The 23,150-nt window shown below is 35.8% G+C and overlaps 1 protein-coding gene across 1 annotated transcript in view; it reads right to left on the bottom strand.

The window, feature by feature from the left end:
• Positions 1-23,098, bottom strand: part of UFL1 (UFM1 specific ligase 1) — a 30,764-nt gene extending 7,666 nt beyond the window's left edge. The window contains exons 1-12 of the mRNA XM_059401084.1: positions 22,928-23,098; positions 21,513-21,658; positions 20,515-20,543; positions 19,516-19,613; positions 18,826-18,940; positions 16,887-17,017; positions 11,999-12,057; positions 9,130-9,276; positions 7,693-7,868; positions 6,107-6,286; positions 3,357-3,477; positions 789-905 (exon numbers count right to left, since the gene is read on the bottom strand). Of these exons, the coding sequence (XP_059257067.1) occupies positions 789-905; positions 3,357-3,477; positions 6,107-6,286; positions 7,693-7,868; positions 9,130-9,276; positions 11,999-12,057; positions 16,887-17,017; positions 18,826-18,940; positions 19,516-19,613; positions 20,515-20,543; positions 21,513-21,658; positions 22,928-23,004 (1,396 nt within the window). The 5' untranslated portion in view covers positions 23,005-23,098. The remainder of the gene's footprint in view (positions 1-788; positions 906-3,356; positions 3,478-6,106; positions 6,287-7,692; positions 7,869-9,129; positions 9,277-11,998; positions 12,058-16,886; positions 17,018-18,825; positions 18,941-19,515; positions 19,614-20,514; positions 20,544-21,512; positions 21,659-22,927) is intronic.
• Between the last annotated feature and the right edge of the window lie 52 nt (positions 23,099-23,150).

The following is a 23,150-nucleotide window of genomic DNA, read 5'->3' as shown; positions in this document are numbered from 1 at the left end:
TTATAATTTAGTATACTGTAATTTAGCTTATCAGAAACACTGGGCAACAATGTTGTGAAACGTCTCTGAGAATTCCTTTAATATGAAGTTTTCTGCCAACTTCACATCCTCTAAGACATTTTCATCCTTTGTGTCACTGTCACAACCACTTCCCCCGTTTACATCAGCAAGTGCGCCTTTGCCGAGCTCCTGTGGCTGCGTACCTAGTCTCCTGAACAGTGGCAATGCCAACATTCCCCCAGTCAGCTAGTTCTTCTTGAACACCATTTATTCATGCTTCATATTTTATTTCCTGTGTTATCACTTTTCATTCCTTGGCTGCATTTTCATCTTTGTTGGCCAATTCCCTTTTGATTATCCATTTTGCAAAATGTCATATGGATTCATCACTGGGAGACAAGGAGGCAACATAACTACATGGTTTGTTGTCTGTGCATAAAGTGAAGAAGAGACGCACAGTGATCAGACTTTGAAACAAGTGATGTGACTGTCATAGCTCATGACGCACATGTATTATTTATGTGCTGATCAATGGACTGAGGAGCCAGCAGCTATGTCTGTACTTTATGCGATTACTCACTGTTAATACACCCTGGTAACTAAAATATGAACCGTGTTGTTGTGGCGTGGGGGTCAGCAACTAAGCTGTGGTAACTGAAATTCGTGTCCCCTCACTGGGCAAAGCAAGGTCTTCTTGCATTAGCATATACATCTAATAATATACATCTGAAGAAAACTGTTTACAAAATCACACACATACAAAAGAGGAGTAAAATAAAGCTACATACCAGTGTGAGATGACTCATCATCACTATCCTCTTCTTTCCTTCCTTTCTTCTTGACTTTTTTGATTTTGTACTCTCTGGCATTGCTGCCACCACCTCCTCTCACACTTCCGCTGCCCTCTGGTGGAAAACGGTATTAGTGAGTAGAAAATGATGACACTACGTTGTCATATTAAACTTTACAGCAGAACAGTAAAAGCCAAATAATTGAACTTTTAGCTGCTATTTAAGGTGGGAGGTATTTTTTTTTTTAATTATAATGGAAGTTTTGTAATTTGGTCAATAAAAAAATCAATAAAATGTGAAATCTCTTGAATTTGAGTAACTCACTTGGCTTACCAGCTCTAAAGGCAATCTTTTCCAGTCTCTTCTTCCTTCTCTAAAGATACTCTTTTCTATAGTTTTGTCTGACTTTTCCTTGGCCAAACCCATTCCTTTACTGGTTCTTCTCCCTTCCCCAAAAGAAATGAGCCCTCCTTTGCCATCTTTGTTACTACAGCTTCATTAAAATCCCATTACAGTACTTCACAAGTTTAATTACCCTCAGTTTTGTCTTTCTGGTTGAAAGATTATTATTCTTGTTTACAGGAGACATCCCAAGTCTCCCACCGCCCAATGAGATAATGAATTTTTGAGAACAGGGAGCATGTCTCACTAATGTTTGTATCCTTGGGGTTAAAGCAATGCTTGACACATTAAAAGGTGCTTGATAAGTGCTTACCACAAATATTAAATTAGATGAGTAGAGAAATACAGTTATCAATCACCTATTGGCTAAAGACTAAAAAAATACACATTATGAGACAAACTAAAACACTGTATATAAAGATAATGTTATTGAGGTATTTCTCTGCTATTACATATTTACATTTAAAGTATCTATTCAACAAAATAGAATACTTATCTAGAAATGCCATTGAAACATGAAAAATAATAATACACTTCTTCATAAAAGACTCATTTTTCGATAAAGTAAAATGACATATAACTACAGATCTTTTTCTAAATTCTAAGTACAATTCCTTTAAATTTTATCATGTCCTATAATTTTAAGTTCTATTAATTTATTTTCCCTTGCTTTTATCATAGAAAAATACAATTTTCAAAAGCAGACCTATGGCAATAAATTTCTTATAGGGAAGACATTTATATTTGACATTATTCCATGCACTACACCTAAACTATTGCAATATGATAGTACTATAATTGAGATGATGACCAGATGACTCTGAATTTTTAGAAGGAAATAAAACAGACTAGCTATTTTGACATAAGTGCAACCAACTGATTAAGGTGAATTTATAAGAATAACTTCAAATCATATGATAAAATATGCATGGCTGTGAACAGTACTATGATTTATTGGAGTAGTCTTCCCAGAAAAATAGAGAGAAATTTCAAAGTATCAAAATCGAAAGACTTTGTAGAAAAATGTGTTTGAAGAGGAAAGAAGCAATCTCAGAGATAGGAGTGAATTTCCACAACAAATAAAAATGAAGTTTTGGAGGTGCCTGGGTCGCTCAGTGGGTTAAACCTCTGCCTTCAGTTCAGGTCATAATCTCGGGGTCCTGGGATAGAGCCCCACATCAGGCTCTCTGCTCAGCAGGGAATGTGCTTCCTTTTTTCTCTCTGCCTGCCTCTCTGCCTACTTGTGATCTCTCTCTCTGTCAAACAAATAAATAAAATCTTAAAAAAAATGAAGTTTTTATAACACATATCCAGTACAGCCGTATTAATGAAACATGTCGAATATCTAGTTTCTTTAACCCTGATAGAGCACTAATAAAACTGTTCCTACTATAGAAAGAATGGAAAACAAAAATAATTTCCAAGTGCAAGTTACTAGTATACCAGTGTTACCTCAAATAATTTCCAGTGACTCTTAATTACCAAAAAGGAAAGAAATGAGATGTCCTTGGGAATTTCACTAATTTAATAAATATTTACAGAACACCTAAAATACACCAACAGGTTCTCTAAGAACTAGGAAACAATAAACAAGATGTACAAGGTTTCCCAACAATAAAACACAAAACAGTGATAAAAGCAATGCAAAAAGACTGGAAGATAATATATGGAGAATGATTGTGTCTACAATTCCAGGTGGTGAGAGAGGCCTCTATGAGGAATTGACATTTAAAGGTGAGCTCTGAATGACAAGAAATCTGTTACCTGAAGTTTAAGAGAGAACATTCAGGTAGAGGGAATAGCTAGTGCAAAGGCTTTCAGGTAACCACAAACTTGCCAAATATGGGGGTGGGGGGAAGGCTACTGGTCTGGAACATAGAGAGTGAGGGGGAAAACAATGGGACATGGGCTGGGTCATGAAATTAACTTAGTTCTCACAAAAAAATAAAAAAAATAAGTAATCACTAATATTTCCATTATCATAATCAAAACTTAATTCACTAGCAAAATATTTGGCTAATATTAGCAATTAAAAATAAATCAACCAAATAAAAGGGTGTAATAAATGTAGAGTTCACTGCAATAAATAAACGAAACTCATCTTTGACTCTTCTTGGTTAATAATAATAATATAATAATAATAATAATAATAATAATAATTACCTGTTGCTTTTCTCCTTCGTTCATCTTTTTTATCCTTTTTACTTGTATTAATGCTTTCTAAAATGGAGACCTGTTTCAGGTCTTCTTCAGTGATTAAATGAACAGGATTATTTTTCATTTCCTGAAATAAAACATGCTTTTCTTGGTAAGCAAAAATATATGACATTACTGAAAACATAAAATAGTTAGTTACATATTCAATTATTATTATTCATCCTAATTATTCTTATTTGAGCTCACTGCTAAGAAGAACTATAGAGCCTGGTCCAACAGTTGCCACTCTGACACTATTTCTCCTTGCCGAAGATCAGTCTCTTCCCTTGCTCTTGACTTTTTCAATCTGTGATCAAAAAATAAAAAATCCTATCTGGTCCCTGAAAAACTGATCATACAACAGATGCAATCCTCTTCAGCTGATTTGGGTTCTTTACCACTGCTTACTGGGTGACCTTGCTTTTTCTCTCTTTGAGGCTCCCAAGTCCAGTGCCACTTGGGTACCTGATTACAAAATCTCTATCCTCCAACCTAACAGAACAAGCAAGTGGGATGAGTTGTACACTTAATCATATAATCTGTTTTTTCCTCCAGACTCATTCCTGATCTCTGCTTTTTTAAAAAAATTTATGTTAAGACTAATGAACTATTTCCATGTTCAGAAACTGTTTTTTCAGAATGGGACAGGGTTCTAAATCTGCAATGACAAAAGTACATTTTCATGTTAAAAATGGTATTCCCCACCACAATGAGATATCACCTCACGCCAGTCAGAATAGCTAAAAGTAACAAGTCAGGAAATGACAGATGCTGGTGAGGATGTGGAGAAAAGGGAACCCTCCTACACTGTTGGTGGGAATGCAAGCTGTGCAGCCATTCTGGAAAACAGCATGGAGGTTCCTCAACATGTTGAAAACAGAACTACCCTATGACCCAGCAATTGCACTACTGGGTATTTACCCTAAAGATACAAACGTAGTGATCCGAAGGGGCACGTGCACCCAAATGTTTATAGCAGCAATGTCTACAATAGCCAAACTATGGAAAGAACCTAGATGTCCATCACCAGATGAATGGATAAAGAAGAGGTGGTATATATACACAATGGAATACTATGCAGCCATCAAAAGAAATGAAATCTTGCCATTTGCGACTACATGGATGGAACTAGAGGGTATCATGCTTAGTGAAATAAGTTAATCGGAGAAAGACAACTATCATATGATCTCCCTGATATGAGGAAGTAGTGATGCAACATGGGGGGGGTAAAGGGGTAGGAGAAGAATAAATGAAACAAGATGGGATTGGGAGGGAGACAAACCGTAAGTGACTCTTAATCTCATAAAACAACTGAGACTTGCTGGGGGGAGGGGGATTGAGAGAGGGGGGTGGGGTTATGGACATTGGGGAGGGTATGTGCTATGGTGAGTGCTGTGAAGTGTGTAAACCTGGCGATTCACAGACCTGTACCGCTGGGGATAAAAATACATTATATGTTTATTAAAAATAAATTTAAAAATTAATTAATTAATTAATTAATTTAAAAAATGGTATTTCCCTTTTGGTTTCCTAAAGAAAAATGTTTAGAGTGTTGACAGTTCAAACAGCAGAATCACCTTTTTTTCTTCCTCAAAGTTATTTTTGCAGTTGGAAGGAGGAGCACAAAGAATGAAAACTGATGACGTTTTTATCTTAGTGCAAATAAAAATAATGTAGCCATTTAGTGACTTGGGAGATAATATGTGCTAGACTTTTGGTATACATCTCTTCTTTATTTAAATTAAATTAATCTTTAGAAAGGAGAAAAGAGGCATCATCATCCTTCCTTTGAAGATGTGGAAACTGGAGGTCTATTTGTCTAAAGTTGAACAGTAAACAAGGTGAGAATGGAACTCAGGTGTATTGGTAACAATCTTATGTACTTTTACTCTGCTGCTTTGTAGGCAAGACAGAAAATTATCTCTCCTTTTTAAACTGTTAAAGAGCTTAAAAGGAACAGAGATGAATACAAATTATTTACATACTTAATAAGCTCTCATGGACTTAGTAACAGTCTATGATAAATAAGCTTGTTCTGCCTCTCATGAGCAGGCTTTATAAATAGATGGAGCTGCTAACTAGAAACATGAATTGAATAGTCATTAAAGCAGACCTGACTGGACCTCTGCTTCTAGAAACTATAGCACTTGCTCTCAGGAACTAATCAATTTTTGATAGTATCAACAATTTCTTTCCTCAGTAAGTCATCCCATTTGTGCATCCTAAATAGGTAAAATTAATAAGGCTCTACCTGATTTAGTAAATAAACAGTATAGTGATTGATAGCTATACTGTATACTTGTACATATAATCCACAGATATAATTTTTGTGGATTTCAATGTTAGACCAATACCCTTAGGTAACTTAACTGTGAAATGTATAATTTCATTTATATGATTTCAATTTATAAAATTATTATACATTATAAAATTATAAATGTAATAATCATAATTATAAAATTTATAAATTTTATAAAAATATAAAATTATATAATCAGCTCCTTAAGTTCTAACTTGTATGTCCTGATGGGAGTGAAGAAGAGGAAAAACAAATCGAGAAGAAATAAAAAGGAACGATGCATTAAAAGGAAATGATGCATGAAACACAGTGTTCACTTTTCGGGTGTATGCTGCTTACTCCATTTTTCAAAAAATGTCAGATGATTCTAACGTGAAAATCCTATTAAGATTAGTAGAAGAAAGGAAATCTGGCTTACCTTTTCAGCTTTCTGGTGCATCAGTTCACCGAAGAGTTCTGTGCAGTTATTTATGAATTTCTCACTGACTACAACAGTGTCACTGAAAACTACAGCTGAAGCCTGCTTGCTGAATGCTCTCATGACCTGCTGAAGCAACATGGCAGCATCTTCAACTGATAAAGAACTGGGTAACAGAGGCTAGAAGCAGAAACAAAGTGAAAACAAGCATAAATACAATAACATACAGATAAACCATTTGTTACATATATGCCCTCCCTAGGTGATCTCATTAAGTCTAAGAGCCTTCAGAACCATCTCTATGCGGATACCTTCCAAATTGTATTTCTGCTTTCATTATCACTCTGAACTCTGGAGTCATATGCCCTCTGTCTCCCTAACATCTCTGCTCTTGTGCCTAATAGGCATCTCAAATTCCACATGTATGGAACGACACTGATTGCAGCCGCCTACCCACCAACACCTACTTCCCACCCACCTTTCTCCATTGTTCCCCCATCTCAATTAATGGTACTGTTCTCCATGCAGTTAGCAGGCCCCAAATCTATATGTCACACTCAGTTCCTCTCATACATCCATAAACAATCCATCATCAAGTCCTGACAAATTTACCTACAAAATAGATTTCTTAGCTCCTTGGACTATCTGAAATTACTGTTTTCATTAACTATCTACACCTAGGAAACTTGTGTGGGCACCACATTCCTAGCAAGTAAAATGGTTCCTCGCACACAGATGGTACTTAAAATTTGTTAAATGAATGAATGGAACACCAAAATCTGGAATCTCTGGAAACTTGTGTATCCAAAAAGTAATTTTTTACTTTATAAAGACAATCTGGGGGGCGCCTGGGTGGCTCAGTGTGTTAAGCAGTGCCTTCGGCTCGGGTCATGATCTCAGGGTCCTGGGATCAAGTCCCACGTCCGGCTCTCTGCTCAGCAGGGAGCCTGCTTCTCTTCCTCTCTCTCTGCCTGCCTCTCTGCCTACTTGTGATCTCTCTCTGTCAAATAAATAAATAAAATCTTAAAAATATATATATATATATTTAAGACAATCTGGGCCTTGCCTAGTAATAATGGGATGGTCTCTTGTTTCTTTCTCTTCACCTGTACTTTTCACTTTGGCATAATAAAGGCAGGTCAATACTGAACACTGAAGTAAAACACCAACAGGACTAAAGCAGGTCATGTTAGTACACGAGCAGAGATTAATGAATGGATAAAGGATACACAAACACTATACAGTGGCTAATACCAATAAACTTGTAAATACTTGGATAAGATTGTGAGAAATCTCATCAGTATCAATGGCAAGACTGTTATGAGTATTATATTGTTTGCTTACTTGTTTTGAGATTTATGGAATTCTGGATGTTGACTATCTCTATCTAAAAGGTCATTCTACCTCAAAAGCTAAAAGTCTTTAAGCATAATTAAGATTGTTTTTGCCATAACGATGTCTGCTACAATTTGGCTACAAAGCCAAGACTATCTTAATGTATCCTAACTATTAAAATGACCACATACTGGTGAGTATCAATTCTCATTGGTTTAAAGAAAAATTAACAAGAAGAAGATAAAACATACTGCAATATCGACCCATGTTCCAGAGCTGATGGCTTCCTCTACTGATGCTTCCACCTGATCCACAAGTCCTTGACCAACACAAGCTGCTTTCAAAAACAAAAGTTGTGTCGTCTTATATCTTTTCTTTATGTAGCTCACAGCATCTGGGATTCCAAGTCTGGACAAAGCATCAAATTCTAGAAATACATCACAAATAGAATTGGAATAGAAATTGTCAATTATTCCCATCTTTTAGAAATCCTAGAAAAAATAAGTTCTACCAATATCTATTCTTTGTGAATGCACTTCCAAATTTTTATTACTAAACATAGCTGTAGAAAAATTAGTTCAAATACTTCTTCCATCCCAGCTATGTCACACCCTCTCCAATTGAGGGGTCAAAGGGAAACATGAAAACTACAGACCAAAAAACTACAGAAATGGGGGTGAAGGAGAATGTAATAATTTACAGAAACAAAAAGTAGAATTTATTTTGCTTATTACAGTTAACTAAAGGTATCAGATAACGTAAGACAAAGTAATTCCCTAGTTTAATTTAAACTAGACTTAGCATATAAACAAAAGTAAAAAAAAAAAAAAAAGAAAAAGACTTAAATTTAGAGCCATTAAGGTTACTGGAGGTATCTATTGTACTCTCTGCCCCCAAATAATCTATTTAAGAAAATGGATTATAACAAAGTTCTAATCCAAGTCCATGGTTGAAGAAACTGAAAGGGCATAACGGAAAGTGAAGAAAACATTAAGTGAAACCCAGTATTCTAGTATAGATTTAAATTGTTTGAACCATTAGTATCTTACAGGTTTATTACTGAGAAAGCAACTGATTTCTTACATGATTTGACTTGGGTTATGAAACTGATCAAACTAAGTGAGCTACATGTACATATATAATGTATATGACTATTATATATAATATACATATACTAATTGTTTTAATGATTAAGTTCAGTCAATCTACTTTACCCAAATGACAGAACCTCAGAAAAAGGAGTGAGAATAGCTTTAGTGTTTCTGAAGAAGTGAGTGACTAATAAAAATGCACACTGTAAAGATGATAGCCAATAAAGTATTTCTAAGATTCTGTATCTGAATAATTGGGCAACTTCATAAAATATAAGATATAATAAATAAGATTATTTTTTGTGACTTAAAATATACTTGAAGTTGTAATAGTATCACATCACTGGAACACTGGTAACAAACAGTTCCAGTTTTGGCCTTCCCATATTAAAACTGTTCAGTAACTATGAAATTAAACTCAGTTCCAAAACCAACAAAAATCTGCAATTTGGCTATTTTTACATTCACAGAGAACCATTATAATCTTTTGTCAATCGTAGAGCATGTGTGTACTCCCAGGACTAATAAAATACTTTCTAAGAACGTGTGCAATAGAAGAAAGAAATTTTAGTTTCAAAGACAAGAAGAAATAGTTACCTAGATAGCCATTCTGTCTGAGAAAGGAATCCACCCAAGTACTTTGTGTTCTGGAGTAAATGTCAGGGACAAACACCGCCTTATCCTGTCTCCCACCAACCACAGTGCCTCGTAAACGTCCACTATTAACAAGTTCCTCAAGCACAGCTTAAAACAAAACCAAATACAAATAAATCAGAGCAGGTATAAATGTCAAAGAGTAAAATACTATTTCACAATTTAGTTATTCTCCTTTAAAAAAAGCAATTTTAAAGTTTAATTGCATAAATGAAGACATTATATTCTAGACAAAACTTTCCTGCCATTTATGAGAATATTCAGGTCACAAATTTAGGAAATTCTGGCGACTAGCTAAAAGTAATGAACTTGTAACACAAACTGGTTAATATTAACATTGAATTTTTTTTTTAAAGATATTATTTATTTATTTGACAGACAGAGATCACAAGTAGGCAAAGAGGCAGGCAGAGAGAGAGGGAGGGGAAGCAGGCTCCCTGCTGAGCAGAGAGCACGATGTGGGGCTCGATGTGGGGCTCGATCCCAGGACCCTGAGATCGTGAGCTGAGCGGAAGGCAGAGGCTTAACCCACTGAGCCACCCAGGTGCCCCTAACATTGAATTTTTTAGTTAAGAGCAATTTGGGGGGAAAAATGCCATTATTTATATGTTTGAAAGTGGATGACTAAACACTTTGAGAATAGATAATATGCAATCACTAAATTTTTCCAAATTCAGTTTCTCCTATTTAGAACATTTAAGACACCTGGATCACATTAGAATCAACTGTGTGAAATAAAGTCATGAAAATCTTTAAATTTTTTAAAAGATTTAATTAATTAATTAATTTGACAGAGACACAGTGAGAGACGGAACAAAAGCAGAGGGAGAGGGAGAAGCAGGCTTCCCACCAAGCAGGGAACCCGATGTGGGGCTCGATCCCAGGACTGTGGGATCATGACCCAAGCCAGAGGCAGATGCTCAACTACTAAGCCACCCAGGCACCCCAAGCCATGAAAATTTTTATGTTATTATATTTCTACTTTTTTTTTAATGTCATTACATTTGTACCATTTAAATTGCAACACATGTAAGAGAAGTATAATGCTTAGGTTAAGAGGATGGATCTAGATTTAGACACCCTTTAAGTCCAAATCTCAACTCTGTCACCTACTCCCTGACAAAAACTGGGCAAGTCATTTTACTTATGCTTCCATTTTTCTCAGCCATGAAATAGAGATAATAGCAAGTGTCTCCAATAATTGTCGTATTCAAGTAAAGTGCTTGGAATAGTAGCTGGTGTATGATGAGCACACAGTAAATTTTAACTAAATATCATCATCACCACCACACATCATCATCATTAATCACCCTCATCATCGTCAAAAGGCTAATGCCAGTTGATACCATTAATATAAAATACACGCTTTTTTATTTAAACCATAACATCTAACTAAACATTTCATTGTTTAAATACCAAAATACCCTGAAAAAGACAAAAGCAGATAGGAAGGAGTTATTTCTAAGCAAATTAGAAAGCACAGTCAATACATGATTGGCAAAGAAATGTTCATGAAAATCAGCCTTTACCAGAAATAAAAATTAGCTTATATGAATTACAAGATTTTGGTGCTGAGTAAATTAGGATAACATTAGAAAAGTCTTTTTCAACAGACTGCAACAAATAAATTTCATGACTGTACAGCACAAATCCGTGCTAAATTAAAAGTTATCAATTATTACTTGAAAAACTACATGAAATCCCACCAATCGCCAATTTGTAGATTCCAATATATGTCACTTTTTTTTTTTTAAAGATTTTATTTATTTATTTGACAGACAAAGATCACAAGCAGGCAGAGAGGCAGGCAGAGAGAGGAAGGGAAGCAGACTCCCTGCTGAGCAGAGAGCCTGATGCAGGGCTCGATCCCATGACCCGGGATCATGACCTGAGCTGAAGGCAGAGGCTTTAACCAACCCACTGAGCCACCCAGACGCCCCATACGTCACATTTTTAATTTTAAATTTATTAAACAAAAAACTTAACTCCATATTCTGAAAAATACAGGAAATTAAAATTAACTTTTGGTTTTAAACATGAATTTCTTTTCTATCCTTCATTTTAATTCTTCTATTTGCACAGGTATCTGAGCCAAAAGATTAAGTCATTGTTTTTAAAAGTTGTTCCACCAAGACTTTTAAAAAAGCCCTCAAAACCTGGTAACAGCTTCACAAACACACACATAATATAGGTAATGAATCAAGACTATTCTGGAGATATTACAATGTTGTTTAAATGCTAAGAACATATTTTTACTGGTATCCTCTTTGTAAAATGTTTTTATTTCTTAAAATATTTTATTTACTTATTAATTAAGTAAGCTCTATGCCCAATGTGGGGCTTGAACTCATGACCCTGAAATCAAGAGTCGCATACTCCACTGACTGAGCCAGCCTAGCACCTCTGTAAAAATTTTTTAAACAAACACTATTTACTTTCATGTTAGAAAATGTAGCAAGAATCTGTAAGAAACAAAGTGAAAATTATTCTTAATCCTACAATTTTAAATATCTCTCTATAAATATATATGCATAGCAGTATTTTACACACACACACACACACACACATACACACACATACACACAGAGTTTGTTTTTCATTCTATTCCTTTGGGGTAGCCAACACTAAATGTTTGGTGGATATAACAAATATATACATGAAAATTGGTATAGAGAAGCTTTTCAATGAGAAATATTTCAGTTATGTAAGTTTTAAGGTTAAAATAAGTCAAAACGTGAAAAATTAGTTAAGTTTCACTTTAATAGTCTATTTAGCAGCTAATTAAGTGACATATAATTTAAAGCAAACTCACAGTAAAGCAGCTGCTCTTGAAATCCATATTTTGAAATGAGAGAATTTAATGCTGTAGGCCTTTATGGAAAGAAAGAAAAAGCCCTTAGTCATTCTAGAGTTACACATGTTTATGAATTATAAAAATAACTAGAATAGCTAGTTTATGAAAAACACCAATTAATTTAAAAGAAAAATGAAGGCAAATAATAACACCAGATTTTACAACATTAATCAGAATTACACTACTGAAATTCCAGGGGAATTGATTTGTATTCACAGTCCAAGATCAATTCACTTTCTCACCAAATTCCCTCCTCAGATTTAGTGGTATCTGATCAGCTTTTATTTTATGTTTTTCTTTATTCTAGTCTTTCTCTCTGGGAGGCTCTTTCTCTACCTAGGAATAGCCAGGTGAATGTTATCTGATCCTGTTTTTGAAGAAAAGTGAAATTATATATGTAGTGAAAGGAATCTGGAATGATATTCTCCCAGATTAGGTGGATGACTGGAAGGGAGCCACTGAAAATGCTCCTTTTTGTTTATCACTATTTTCTGTAATGACTGCTTTAAAAAAACAAAACAAAACAAAACAAAAATCCCGGCTTTAATGAGGCATAATTTACATACAATTCAAGCATCTTAATAAATTTATGAAGTTGAGGAACCATCACTATAGCTCTCAAGTCTAGAATATTTCCATCACCCAAATAATTCCTGCACAGATGTTTGTAGTTAATTCTCCCTCTACCCCTAGTCCTAGAGAACCACTGATCTGCTTTCTGCCACTACATACTTGCCCTTCTAGAAATTTAATAGAAATGGAATCAATGTATGGTCTCTTATGTCTGATTTTTTTCACTTAGCATCATTTTGAGGTTCATGCATGATGAAGCCTGAATTAGTATTCACTCCTTTTTATTGCTGAATGACATTCCCTGTATGGAGATACCACGTTTTGTTTATTCATCCATCAGATGATGGACATTTGGATTGTTTCCAGTTTGGGGCTATTATGAATAATGCTGCTACAAACATTTTTTTTCATGCCTTTGTGTGGACATATCTCTTCATTTTGGGGGGTAGATCCCTGAGAATGCTTTTCTTTTATAATTATCTTTTTAAAAAAAATATTTTATTTATTTATTTGACAGAGATCACAAGTAGGCAGAGAGGCAGGCAGAGAGAGAGGAGGAAGCAGGCTCCCTGCTGAGCAGGGAGCCCGATGCAGGCCTTGATCCCAGGACCCTGAGATCATGACCTGAGCCAAAGGCAGAGGCTTAACCCACTGAGCCACCCAGGCGCCCTATATGTAGATTTTTAAAATACACATATAGTACAGCACTGAAAATGTATTTTCTTTTTCTTATGACATTCTTGGTTTTTTTTTTTTTTTGGAAGATTTTATTTATTTGAGAGACAGAGTGAATGAGCACAAGTTGGGGGGATGGGCAGAGGGAAAGGGAGAAGCAGACTCCCTGCTGAGGAGGGAGCCCGATGACATGGGACTAGACCCCAAGACCCCAGGATCATGACCCAAGCAGATGCTTAACTGACTGAGCCACCCAGTACCCCGTCTTTCTTATATTCTTATTATTTTCTTTTCTCTAGCTTACTTTATTGTAAGAATAAGGTATATAATTCATATAACATACAAAAGATGCATTATTCAACTATTTGTCACTGGTAAGACTTCTGGTAAACAGGAGGCTATTAGCAGTTAAGTTTTGTGGGAGTCAAAAGTTATTCTCAGATTTTCAACTGCAGTGTGGGGGTTGGTGACCCTAACCTCTGTGTTGTTCAAGGGCCAAGTGTATATTAAGGATAATGGGAAGTAGGTTTCTCAGGGCCAGAGAAGGGAGCTGCAAATATGGAAAAGGAGAAAACTAGGACAAAACTAGGTGCTTGGAAGGGAACTGGAAATATCAGTGTGAACTCATGGTTTTCGATAAAAAATACAAAAATATAGGTAAATAGAGGGGTGTATACTAACGTGTCTGTGTATCCCCTAACTTTTCTGCTGAGGGGGCTTGGGAGCGTTGAAAACCAAATAGCAATAACCAATTTAAGCGTCCAGATCTTGGTTTCTAAATAGTATGCTCAACTAAGAACCAGGCAGGGTTCCTTAAGGAAATGGCTGATTCTAGGTTTGGGGCAATAAAATTATGAGCTGAGCTTACAGCTTCTTGTTTTACCAGAAAGAAGAGATGTGTTCCAAGAATGATGGGGTAGTATTAAAAGGACACAGAAGTCAGCATGAAGGGTGGGCCAATAGCTAAATCAGAGCCAATTTAAAAGTATCTAAATAATGGCAATAATAGATTTTAATCCAATGGATAAAACAGGGAGCCATGAGTCCATACTGATTTAAACAAATGAATAAACTGAAAGTCTGATTAAAAAAAAAAAAAAAAAAAAACAGCGTAACTTATAAGATCTCAAACTGCCCTCCCCACAAATACTTAATTATAAAGAAAATACAAGTAGCTTTATGGCAAGTCTAACAGATATCTCCTTACTAAGAAGTTATACTGCATACCATCAGTAACTAGAAAAATCTAAACTGTCTACTCCCTGCTAGGATTCAATAACAAGAACACAGAATCACTTTGGTTACATTCCTGTCAAAGATGCATTACCTGAACATCAGCATGAAAAAAATAGCAGACAAGCGAAATTGAGCATTTTATAAAATCACTGGCCTATGGTATTAACAAAAGTGTCAAGGTTATGAAAGTAAAAAAAAAGACCACATTTAAGTGTTCCAGACTGAAGATGCCTAAGGAGACATGACAATTAAATGCAATATATGATTATGAACTGGGTCCTTTTACAGTAGAAGACATTATTGGAAAACTGGTAAAATGTGAATGAGCTCTGAGGACTAGATGGCAGGAATGTATCAATGTCAATATTCTGATGTTTGTATTGTAGTTATGTGGTTATATAGGACAATGCCCTTGTCTGTAGGACACAGACTAATGTATCTGTGATGGGATACTATGTTAGGAAGGAACTTCCTCTCAAATGGACAGAAAAAAAAAGGTTCTCTTGAATTTTTCTGTAATTGTGAGATGATTTAAAAAAAAAAAAAGGAAAAAAGAAAATGGTTGCACTAACTTGCACACTTTCTTCTCTAACCTAGTTTTTTGTACCAGTGCCTTGCATATATTGGGTGCTCAATAAATGCTTTTGATTTGCTGAAGGACAAAAGAACAATGTCCCAGAAGGTAGTAAGAGTAGAGGAAGTGAGCCTGGTTAGAAAGCTACTAGAATAGTCCAGCTAAAATATGGACTGAAGTGGGAGCAATGGTCATGTCACATAAGTAAAGATTACATAAATCTTTAGAACACAGAATTCAAAAGCCTTTGTGTTCTAGAAAAGGGGGAAGTGAAACAAAGGTTGGTATAAAGGATGACTCCCAGAACTGTGGCAAAACCAACTGGACTAGTAACATTCACTACTAAAATGGAAACACAAGTAGAATAAATTCAGGTGGGGTAGGGTGGGGCTCAGGGATGATGAGTTATTTTAAATATGTTTAAATATGCTGAATTAGAGGGACTTATCAAACATTTCAGTAGAGATCTGTGTGGGTAATATGAGTCTGAAATTTAAAAGAAAGGAAAAGTCACCTAGGAAGACAGTGCCACACTAAGAATAAAAGATGGCCTGAAACAAAACTTTAAAGGCTAGGAAAGGAGGAATACCCAGAAAGGGTGACTTATAATGTACAACCAAAAGAGGTAAGAAGAAAGCAGTTTCTTTTGCTTTAAAAAATAAAATGTTATGTTAAAAACAAAAACAAAAACAAAAAGGAGAGGAACATTTTAAGAAGACTTAAATGAAGTTAAGTGCTGCTGCCAAGTCAAGGAAAACAATGTCAGGAAGTATGCATTAAAGTTCATGCTACTGACGTCATTACTTTGTAACCTGGTAAAAGCCAGATGGGTGAGCTGAGAAGACATCAACTCTTGAGATCGTTTACTTTAAGGAAAGGGATAAATAAGGTGGGGTAGACAGAGTGGAATATGGGGCTGAGAGAGGTTTGATTGTTTTAAAATGGGAGAAATTTGGACCAAAAGCCACTGAGATAGTTAATGACACAAGAGAGAGGACATAATTGAGAATGTCCTCCATATTGGAGAGTCACTCGGGGTCCACACATTTCAGAAATTCTTTTTTTTTTTTTGAAGATTTTATTTGAGAGAGAGCAAGAGTGAGAGAGAGGGCATGAATGGGGTGAAGGGCAGAGGGAGAAGCAGACCCCTGCTGAGCAGGGAGCCCAGTGTGGGGCTTGATCCTGGGATTTTGGGATCATGATCTGAGCTGAAGGCAGAGGCTTAACCAACTAAGCTGTCCAGGCACCCCCATTTTCAGAAATTCTTATTTTAGAAAAGTTCAAGTGATTTTGAAATGAACATTGTTATTCATGAGAACTGTAGGATGGCATTTAGTTTGAACCCCTCTGAGGTTCAAAGGAGTTAGGTAACTGACATCTGCTGCAGCTCACAGCAGGGCTCTATGATAGAGCAAGGGCCTGAGGACTTCTGACTTTAAATGGCCTGCTCCTTCCATGATCCTAGGATGACTTCATATACCCCTCTAGTTGTTCTGTAGACCCACATCTGGGGTTATGAGGGTGATTAACGTGAGGAGTGGAAGGAGATGTGGGTTGGAGAGAGTCTGGCTCCATTCTAGGGCTCTGGAATCCCCACTTCCGTTTCACAGAAGGAACCAATCCTTCTGTATGCCTAAAAAAGTAGGGTCCTGAATGAGATTTTAATTAAAAAAAAAAAAGGAAAGAAAAGAGGAAAAGCTCATAGGGAAAAAAAAGCACACCATGGTCAAAGATATGTAAAAATGTACCTATTTTAAAACAGGCTTAAAAAAAATTAAATAGGCTTACCGGGTAATGGCACTGAAGAGTCCACGGATGCGTGCTTTATGTCGAGCTACGAAAGCTTCAGTAAATATTACTCCTCTATTATCAAGATCAATGTGTCCATTAATAATTCTACCTAGTCGCTGAGTTAGGGCCTGGGGGTAAAGATGCAAATTTTTATTAATTTCAAAGAACAAAATTATATATATATAATTGTATAATTGTATAGTCTCAATAAAGTCATGCTGCTAGTATTACCCATACAATTGAACATTTCAACAAACACAAATTCAGAGGCTCTATAAGCTAAAATGAAGATTTAGGATCTAGGAAACTTCATGTCAGAGCAAAATCGAGAATTCAATGAGTCAAATAGCTGGTATCTTAAAAGGCTTTGCTACTTCCTAAGAAGGGCTTTTTTTTTTTTTTTTTAAAGATTTTTTAAAAATTTATTTATCAGAGAGCGAGCAAGCGAGCACGCAAGCACACAAACAGGCAGAGGCAGAGAGGGAGAAGCAGGCTCCCTTCCAAGCAAGGAGCACAATGCAAGACTCGATCCAAGGACCCTTGGATCATGACCTGAGCTGAAGGCAGTGGCTTAACCCACTGAGCCACCCAGGTGTCCCAAGAAGGGCTCTTTCTAATGTAAAATAAAAGTGACTGCTTAACCAGTTTTCTAGATATAGGCAGCCTGAAACATAGAGGCAGCCAACATATTTACATGGGTCTTCAAGGAGACCCTATCTGGAGTTTTGAACACTGAGTAAAATAAATGTAATTCCAAGATTCTGAAACCTACACAAATATTAAGACCTAAAAAGTTCTCTTCTCTGATGCAATTATTAACAAGTTTATCTGTGCCCAGAGATCTATACTAGCAGATAACATGATTCCCTGGTAATCCTGAGAGTATTTCTAGGACTAGGGCTGGGGTCAGGTACATCTGAAATAAGTCTGGACATATTTCACATCCCAAGATGAGTTAGCACTACTTAGGGGAGTAGCTGATACTTTTCTGATATAGAAAAATGCATTTCAACAATTTTTTTTTTTTGCATTTCAACAATTTCTTAATGAGCTTTTAGAATACTGCCTGTGATATTCAGAAAAACTAAACTGAAAAATGTTAAGAAAATATACGCATTTCCAGAATGTGTCAACAGTGCAGTTTCCTAAGAAATCATTTGGGCCTGTTCTGATACTTTTAAAATGTGTTTTACAAAAAATTTTTTGACCTTCTGTGATTAAAATATATTTGCTCACTTAAAATAGAATGTAGGCTCCTGAAATACTATATAAAATAGGTCTGTATTCAAATGGTATTTTAGATACCATAATAGGAAATCACTCTTACAAAATGGGTGAGTATATCTCTTTGTATTATAAATTAGTCTCATGCAATTATGAGACTGAATTTTCTTAAAGTGATATATACCTAAGAAGAGATTTGACTTTTCTCTTATTTATTCCAGTAAATACAAAACAAAATCATTTATTGAGTACCTCCATTGTTCCAGACATCTCACTAGATACACCATGTGTATAACCTTACTAAGTCTATGAAAAAGCTAATTATTCTCATTTCAAAGATATGTAAATTGAAGCACCAAAGAGTTGAAATAATTTTCCTAAATAACTAAATAATTTCCTAAATTACTAAATAACTAAACAGTGGCATAAACGAATTCAAATCAAAGTCTGTTTAACTCCAAAGCCCATGCACTTTCCATTGTACAAAATAAATGTCTGTAATTCTAAAATACCAAACTACTTTAAGAACAAAGAAATAATCATTTCTAAATGGTCTCATCAGAGCCATAAATGTTCAGAAGTATCCCCCAAATAAACTGCTACAACAGCAATAGTCAAAAAAATCAAGTAATGATAAGAAAATCTAGTTTTTTTCTTCCAATTAAAATTCTTTATTTATCTGAAAAGATATTATACTATTAAGAAAAAATACCTGTGTCAGAAAGTTTCCAGGAAGATCATAGGTTTTACACAGCTCTGATATGGTGACCTGACCATTTTCTTGCAATTTATCATTTACCTCTTCTGCTAAGCGATCCAGATAGTTCCTAATAGTTAAAAAAAAAAATTACAAGTAATGATTTTCCTCTTTATGTTTAATTTCTGTGCAATAAAATATGCCAACAAAATAGTGAATAGGGTATGTTTAGATACACTTGATTCGTGACTCATATTCTTAAGATTATTTTTTTCTTATCCATGTAAATATGTAAGGTCAATCAAATGATAAGTGCTGAGATTATTTTTTAACAATGTAAATACAATGTAAATTCCTTCAGTCATTTTTCATTAATATTTTTGGAAGAATGTTTTGCTTTCAGAGTTAATATTGTAAAGGAAAGATCATAAAAGTTATGTTTTATGCTGCTTTAAGATAACAGGAAAAAAAATCCAACTTTTTATTATTTCCAAGTACTTCATACAATCAAGCATTTATTAAGTACAATGATCCTAATAATGAAAATCAGCATTATGAGAGTTCTAAACGAAAGGCCAAACTGGCCACAACTGTTCTAAATTTAAACACTAAATTATTTAAACTTAAACACTAAACTGTTCTAACTTTAAACATGAAAAAAAAAATAAAGAAATACAAAAAAGTGCTCTTAAATACTGTACTTACTCATCTATCAGTTGTCCCAACACTAACTGAACATGTTTTTCTGATTTTATAATGTCACCAATTCTACTTTCAATATGAGTCAGATCCACATTAATTACCTGGAAAATAAATAAAATTCTATTAGTGATAAGTTCATATTGTTTCTTGAGTTTGTTACATATTAGAGCTATAATATTACATATTAGAATTATAAATACAGTGACTATTAGAACTATCTACTTAAAAACTTTCTTTCTCTTAGGTTAATTTGAAATACTGTGAAAAAGTCTCAGTCAAATAAAAAATTAGAAGCTTATTGCTTACTAACTTTCATTTCTGAACAATACATTTTCACTTGCTAGGACAGTTTGCATTAAGAAGCAATATTTTCATACAACAGGCACCACTTACACAAGATTTTCCAGCCTCTTGTATATAGTGTACCTTGCTAATGACATGCACACTTACATGTTCTAGAAATATCTTCTACTTTTAAAAATATTTCTTTACTCCATTCATATACTAAAAGCATGTAAACATGAAAATTATTTTCCTCTCCAAATTACATTAACTCTGTGACTACATAAAATGACAACTATGAGTTTATCTGGTAAAGAATAAGCAAGAAACTGAGAAAGAAGAATTTATTTTTCTAAAGATTTTATTTATTTATTTGACGGACAGAGATTACAGGTAGACAAGAGAGGCAGGCAGGGAGAAAGAGGAAGAAGAAGGCTCCCCGCAGAGCAGAGAGCCCGATGTGGGGCTCGATCCCAGGACCCTGGGATCATGACCTGAGCCAAAAGAAGAGGCTTTAACCCACCCAGGCGCCCCAGAAAGAAGAATTTATTAAATCATTCAATATATCAGAACTTATTAAGTTGATTAAATTTATTACTGAGGACTATAAAACTATTTCTTCACAAACATTGTACAAATACGATACCAGCATTAATGAATATTTAAGTCACACTATCAAAAACTTGAGAAAGTAAAAAATTTTATAAATTTAAAATTTACCTGTTGCAGATCAACAATGTTCACTCGACCTTTAAAGAAAAGACATCTATTAATGTCATATTTACATATAAGTACACACAAGCCAAAAACTGTAAATGTCAACAGATTTACATTATGGGCAGTCAAAGTCCTCCTTCTACAAAGGACATAAAGCCACAATAATTAATGTTTTCAAATACAAACCATTAGCTGAATAATTATTTATGGCTGAAGGCACAGGCAATAATTTATTTTTGAAGTTTTATCTGTCACATCAGGCCAGTAACAAACAGCAACTGATACACAAGTTGGCCAGACCTATAGACTTAAGATTTACCGCCTATCACAATTTATCTACTGTGACCAAAGGGATACAACTAAATTCAGATGAACTTTTAAAAAATTTTTGGAATGAGTACATTTCCACCTATTGGCAAAAGAAAATCTGTTAAGTATTCCAAATTATAGCTAATATTTTATTAGTATTATGCTGGAAGATGAATCAGCACCAAGGGTGTATCTGATAACATCTACTGAAGAGTTGTTTTCATAGTTGCTTCTATTTTAATCAAATAGTATTCAAATTAGCTCGGTAGTTTGTTCAAATTTTAAAAAGACAAAAACTTCATATGTTTGTAATAGCATTTCCTACAATAGATATAGCACCATACTACTTGCTAATTTACAAACACATAAAGTTAAGTTTTTAAAAAGAGTGTGGTAGTATAGCCTCATGTTTCAACAACCTATAATCCTTTAAAATCTCTGTTCTCCTTTCATAATTACCACCTGATAATAGATAGCTGAGTAACCTCCCTTGAGTCATGCAATAAACTCATGAACTATGAATAGAAACAGTTGATTAATTCACCTATAGGATATATAACTCCTAAAAATAATATTATTATAATAACAATATAATTGGGTGGTCCTATACCCTCCAAATAATTTATTATCTATGTTTTAAGTTGTTTTTTCCCTTCCAAATAACCAGAGGAGAAAATTGAGGAATTACTTACCACCTCGGACATGTAGCTCGTCTCTCATTTCTTTACTAATTTGAGCTGGTGTAATATATTCCTTCCCATCAAGTGTGTGAACTACTTCTAGCTGTTTTTGAGCAATCAATTTATTCACAATCTCAATGCAGTTCCGCTCTGACAACCTGAGAGACACAAGAAGTTTTAAAATGCACTCGATACATTTGTGCTTAACAAAATTAACAATGCATGAAAACGGGCTTTAAAAAAAAAAAAAAAAAGTTTGGATGAATAGTCACGAGGGTCTATATTACAAAATCTGCATCTCTTATTAGTAATAACCATACTGATTCAGTAAGTTAAACAACAACAACAATTCTTGGGAGCAAGCAGGTTTACATAAACTTAAGTCATGTACCTAATTGGTACAAACCATTCTATGACAGAATTTCAAGTTTGCTCCCTCCTCTGGACCCGCTTCTACTCTTCAAATCTGAATAGAAAAGTGAGGACATATAATTTAGATAGGGAAAAATCCTGCTCTTTTAACTTCAATTTACAGTTTAAGGTCAATAAAAAAAAAAAAAAATGAAAAAAAAACCAAACCAGAATTTTCTTTTAAATTAAGTGTGTGATTGTTTCCCTACTGCTATTGGTCTGTAGACAGGATATGGCCTAGGAAAACCAGGATGGCAACTGTTATCGAAGCACTTAAATACCTGCCCTAGTTTGCTCTCAGTGCTACAAAATACCGTATTAAAGGATTTAAGGTCTTCAAGCCCCAGAAGGCACAAAAACATCAAAGGTGAGAGACAGTCCAGAGAGAGAGAGCATTCTGTTAACACTGTGCATGTGTTCTGTAACATAAAAAGCAGAGTTAGGGTGCCCAGAACACATCCCCCCAAGGTTAGTGGGTTTGCAAGAAATGCCAGTGTCCAAGGAGTCCTTAAAAATGACGGATGGGACCATGGGTCTGGCCTAGCACAACTCTTCTGGTGCACAAAAAGGCAAAATGTCTGAGAAGAGTCAACAGGACATTCGCTAAGTACTGTATTTTGGCCTTAGCCTCTCCTCTCCGGCTTATTCTAGGTCACGTAATGCACAACAGGCCCTGATGCCGAAGGGACTTGACGGGTAAGTAAGGCTCAGAGGGACACTCTGCAAACAGCTGGAAGTCGCCAGCCTCGGCCATCGGGAGGGCGGGGCGCGCCAGCTCTTGGCTTGGGCATGGCTGGGGGGGGGGGGGGGTTCTTCGGGACGTAGAAGCTTTCGGGCTTCACCGCCGAGAAGTAGACTTGGAGCTGCAATCCAGGCTACGGGAGAGAGGAGAAGGCAGAAATGGTGACACAGGGTGGGAAGGTGCGGGGTCCAGAGCCAGGGATCCCCGGCCTCGGATCTCGGCGTGGCTGCCAGGGGCTATTTTGGACCCCGCAACGGAGAGGGAGGGTCGGCACCTCTGTGTGGCCTCGGCGAACTGCGCCCGCTGGAAGTCAGCCGCCAACCGCCTGATCTCCTCCCAGGCGTCCGCCATCACGGCCCCACTCGCCGAGCCGCCGCAGAACTGCCGACACGTCAGCCTAAGCCAGCGGGAGCCGAAGCGGAACAGGCCGCGCGGAGCCACAGGAGGCTCCTCCCCCGACGCAGACCCCGGGCGCGCGTGGTCCGCGCCGGCAGGGG

The sequence above is a fragment of the Mustela nigripes genome, chromosome 5, assembly GCF_022355385.1.
Source record: "Mustela nigripes isolate SB6536 chromosome 5, MUSNIG.SB6536, whole genome shotgun sequence".
Taxonomy (NCBI): Eukaryota; Metazoa; Chordata; class Mammalia; order Carnivora; family Mustelidae; genus Mustela; species Mustela nigripes.
The sequence above is the reverse complement of the archived record's forward strand: the minus strand, read 5'-3'. Positions and strand labels throughout refer to the sequence as shown.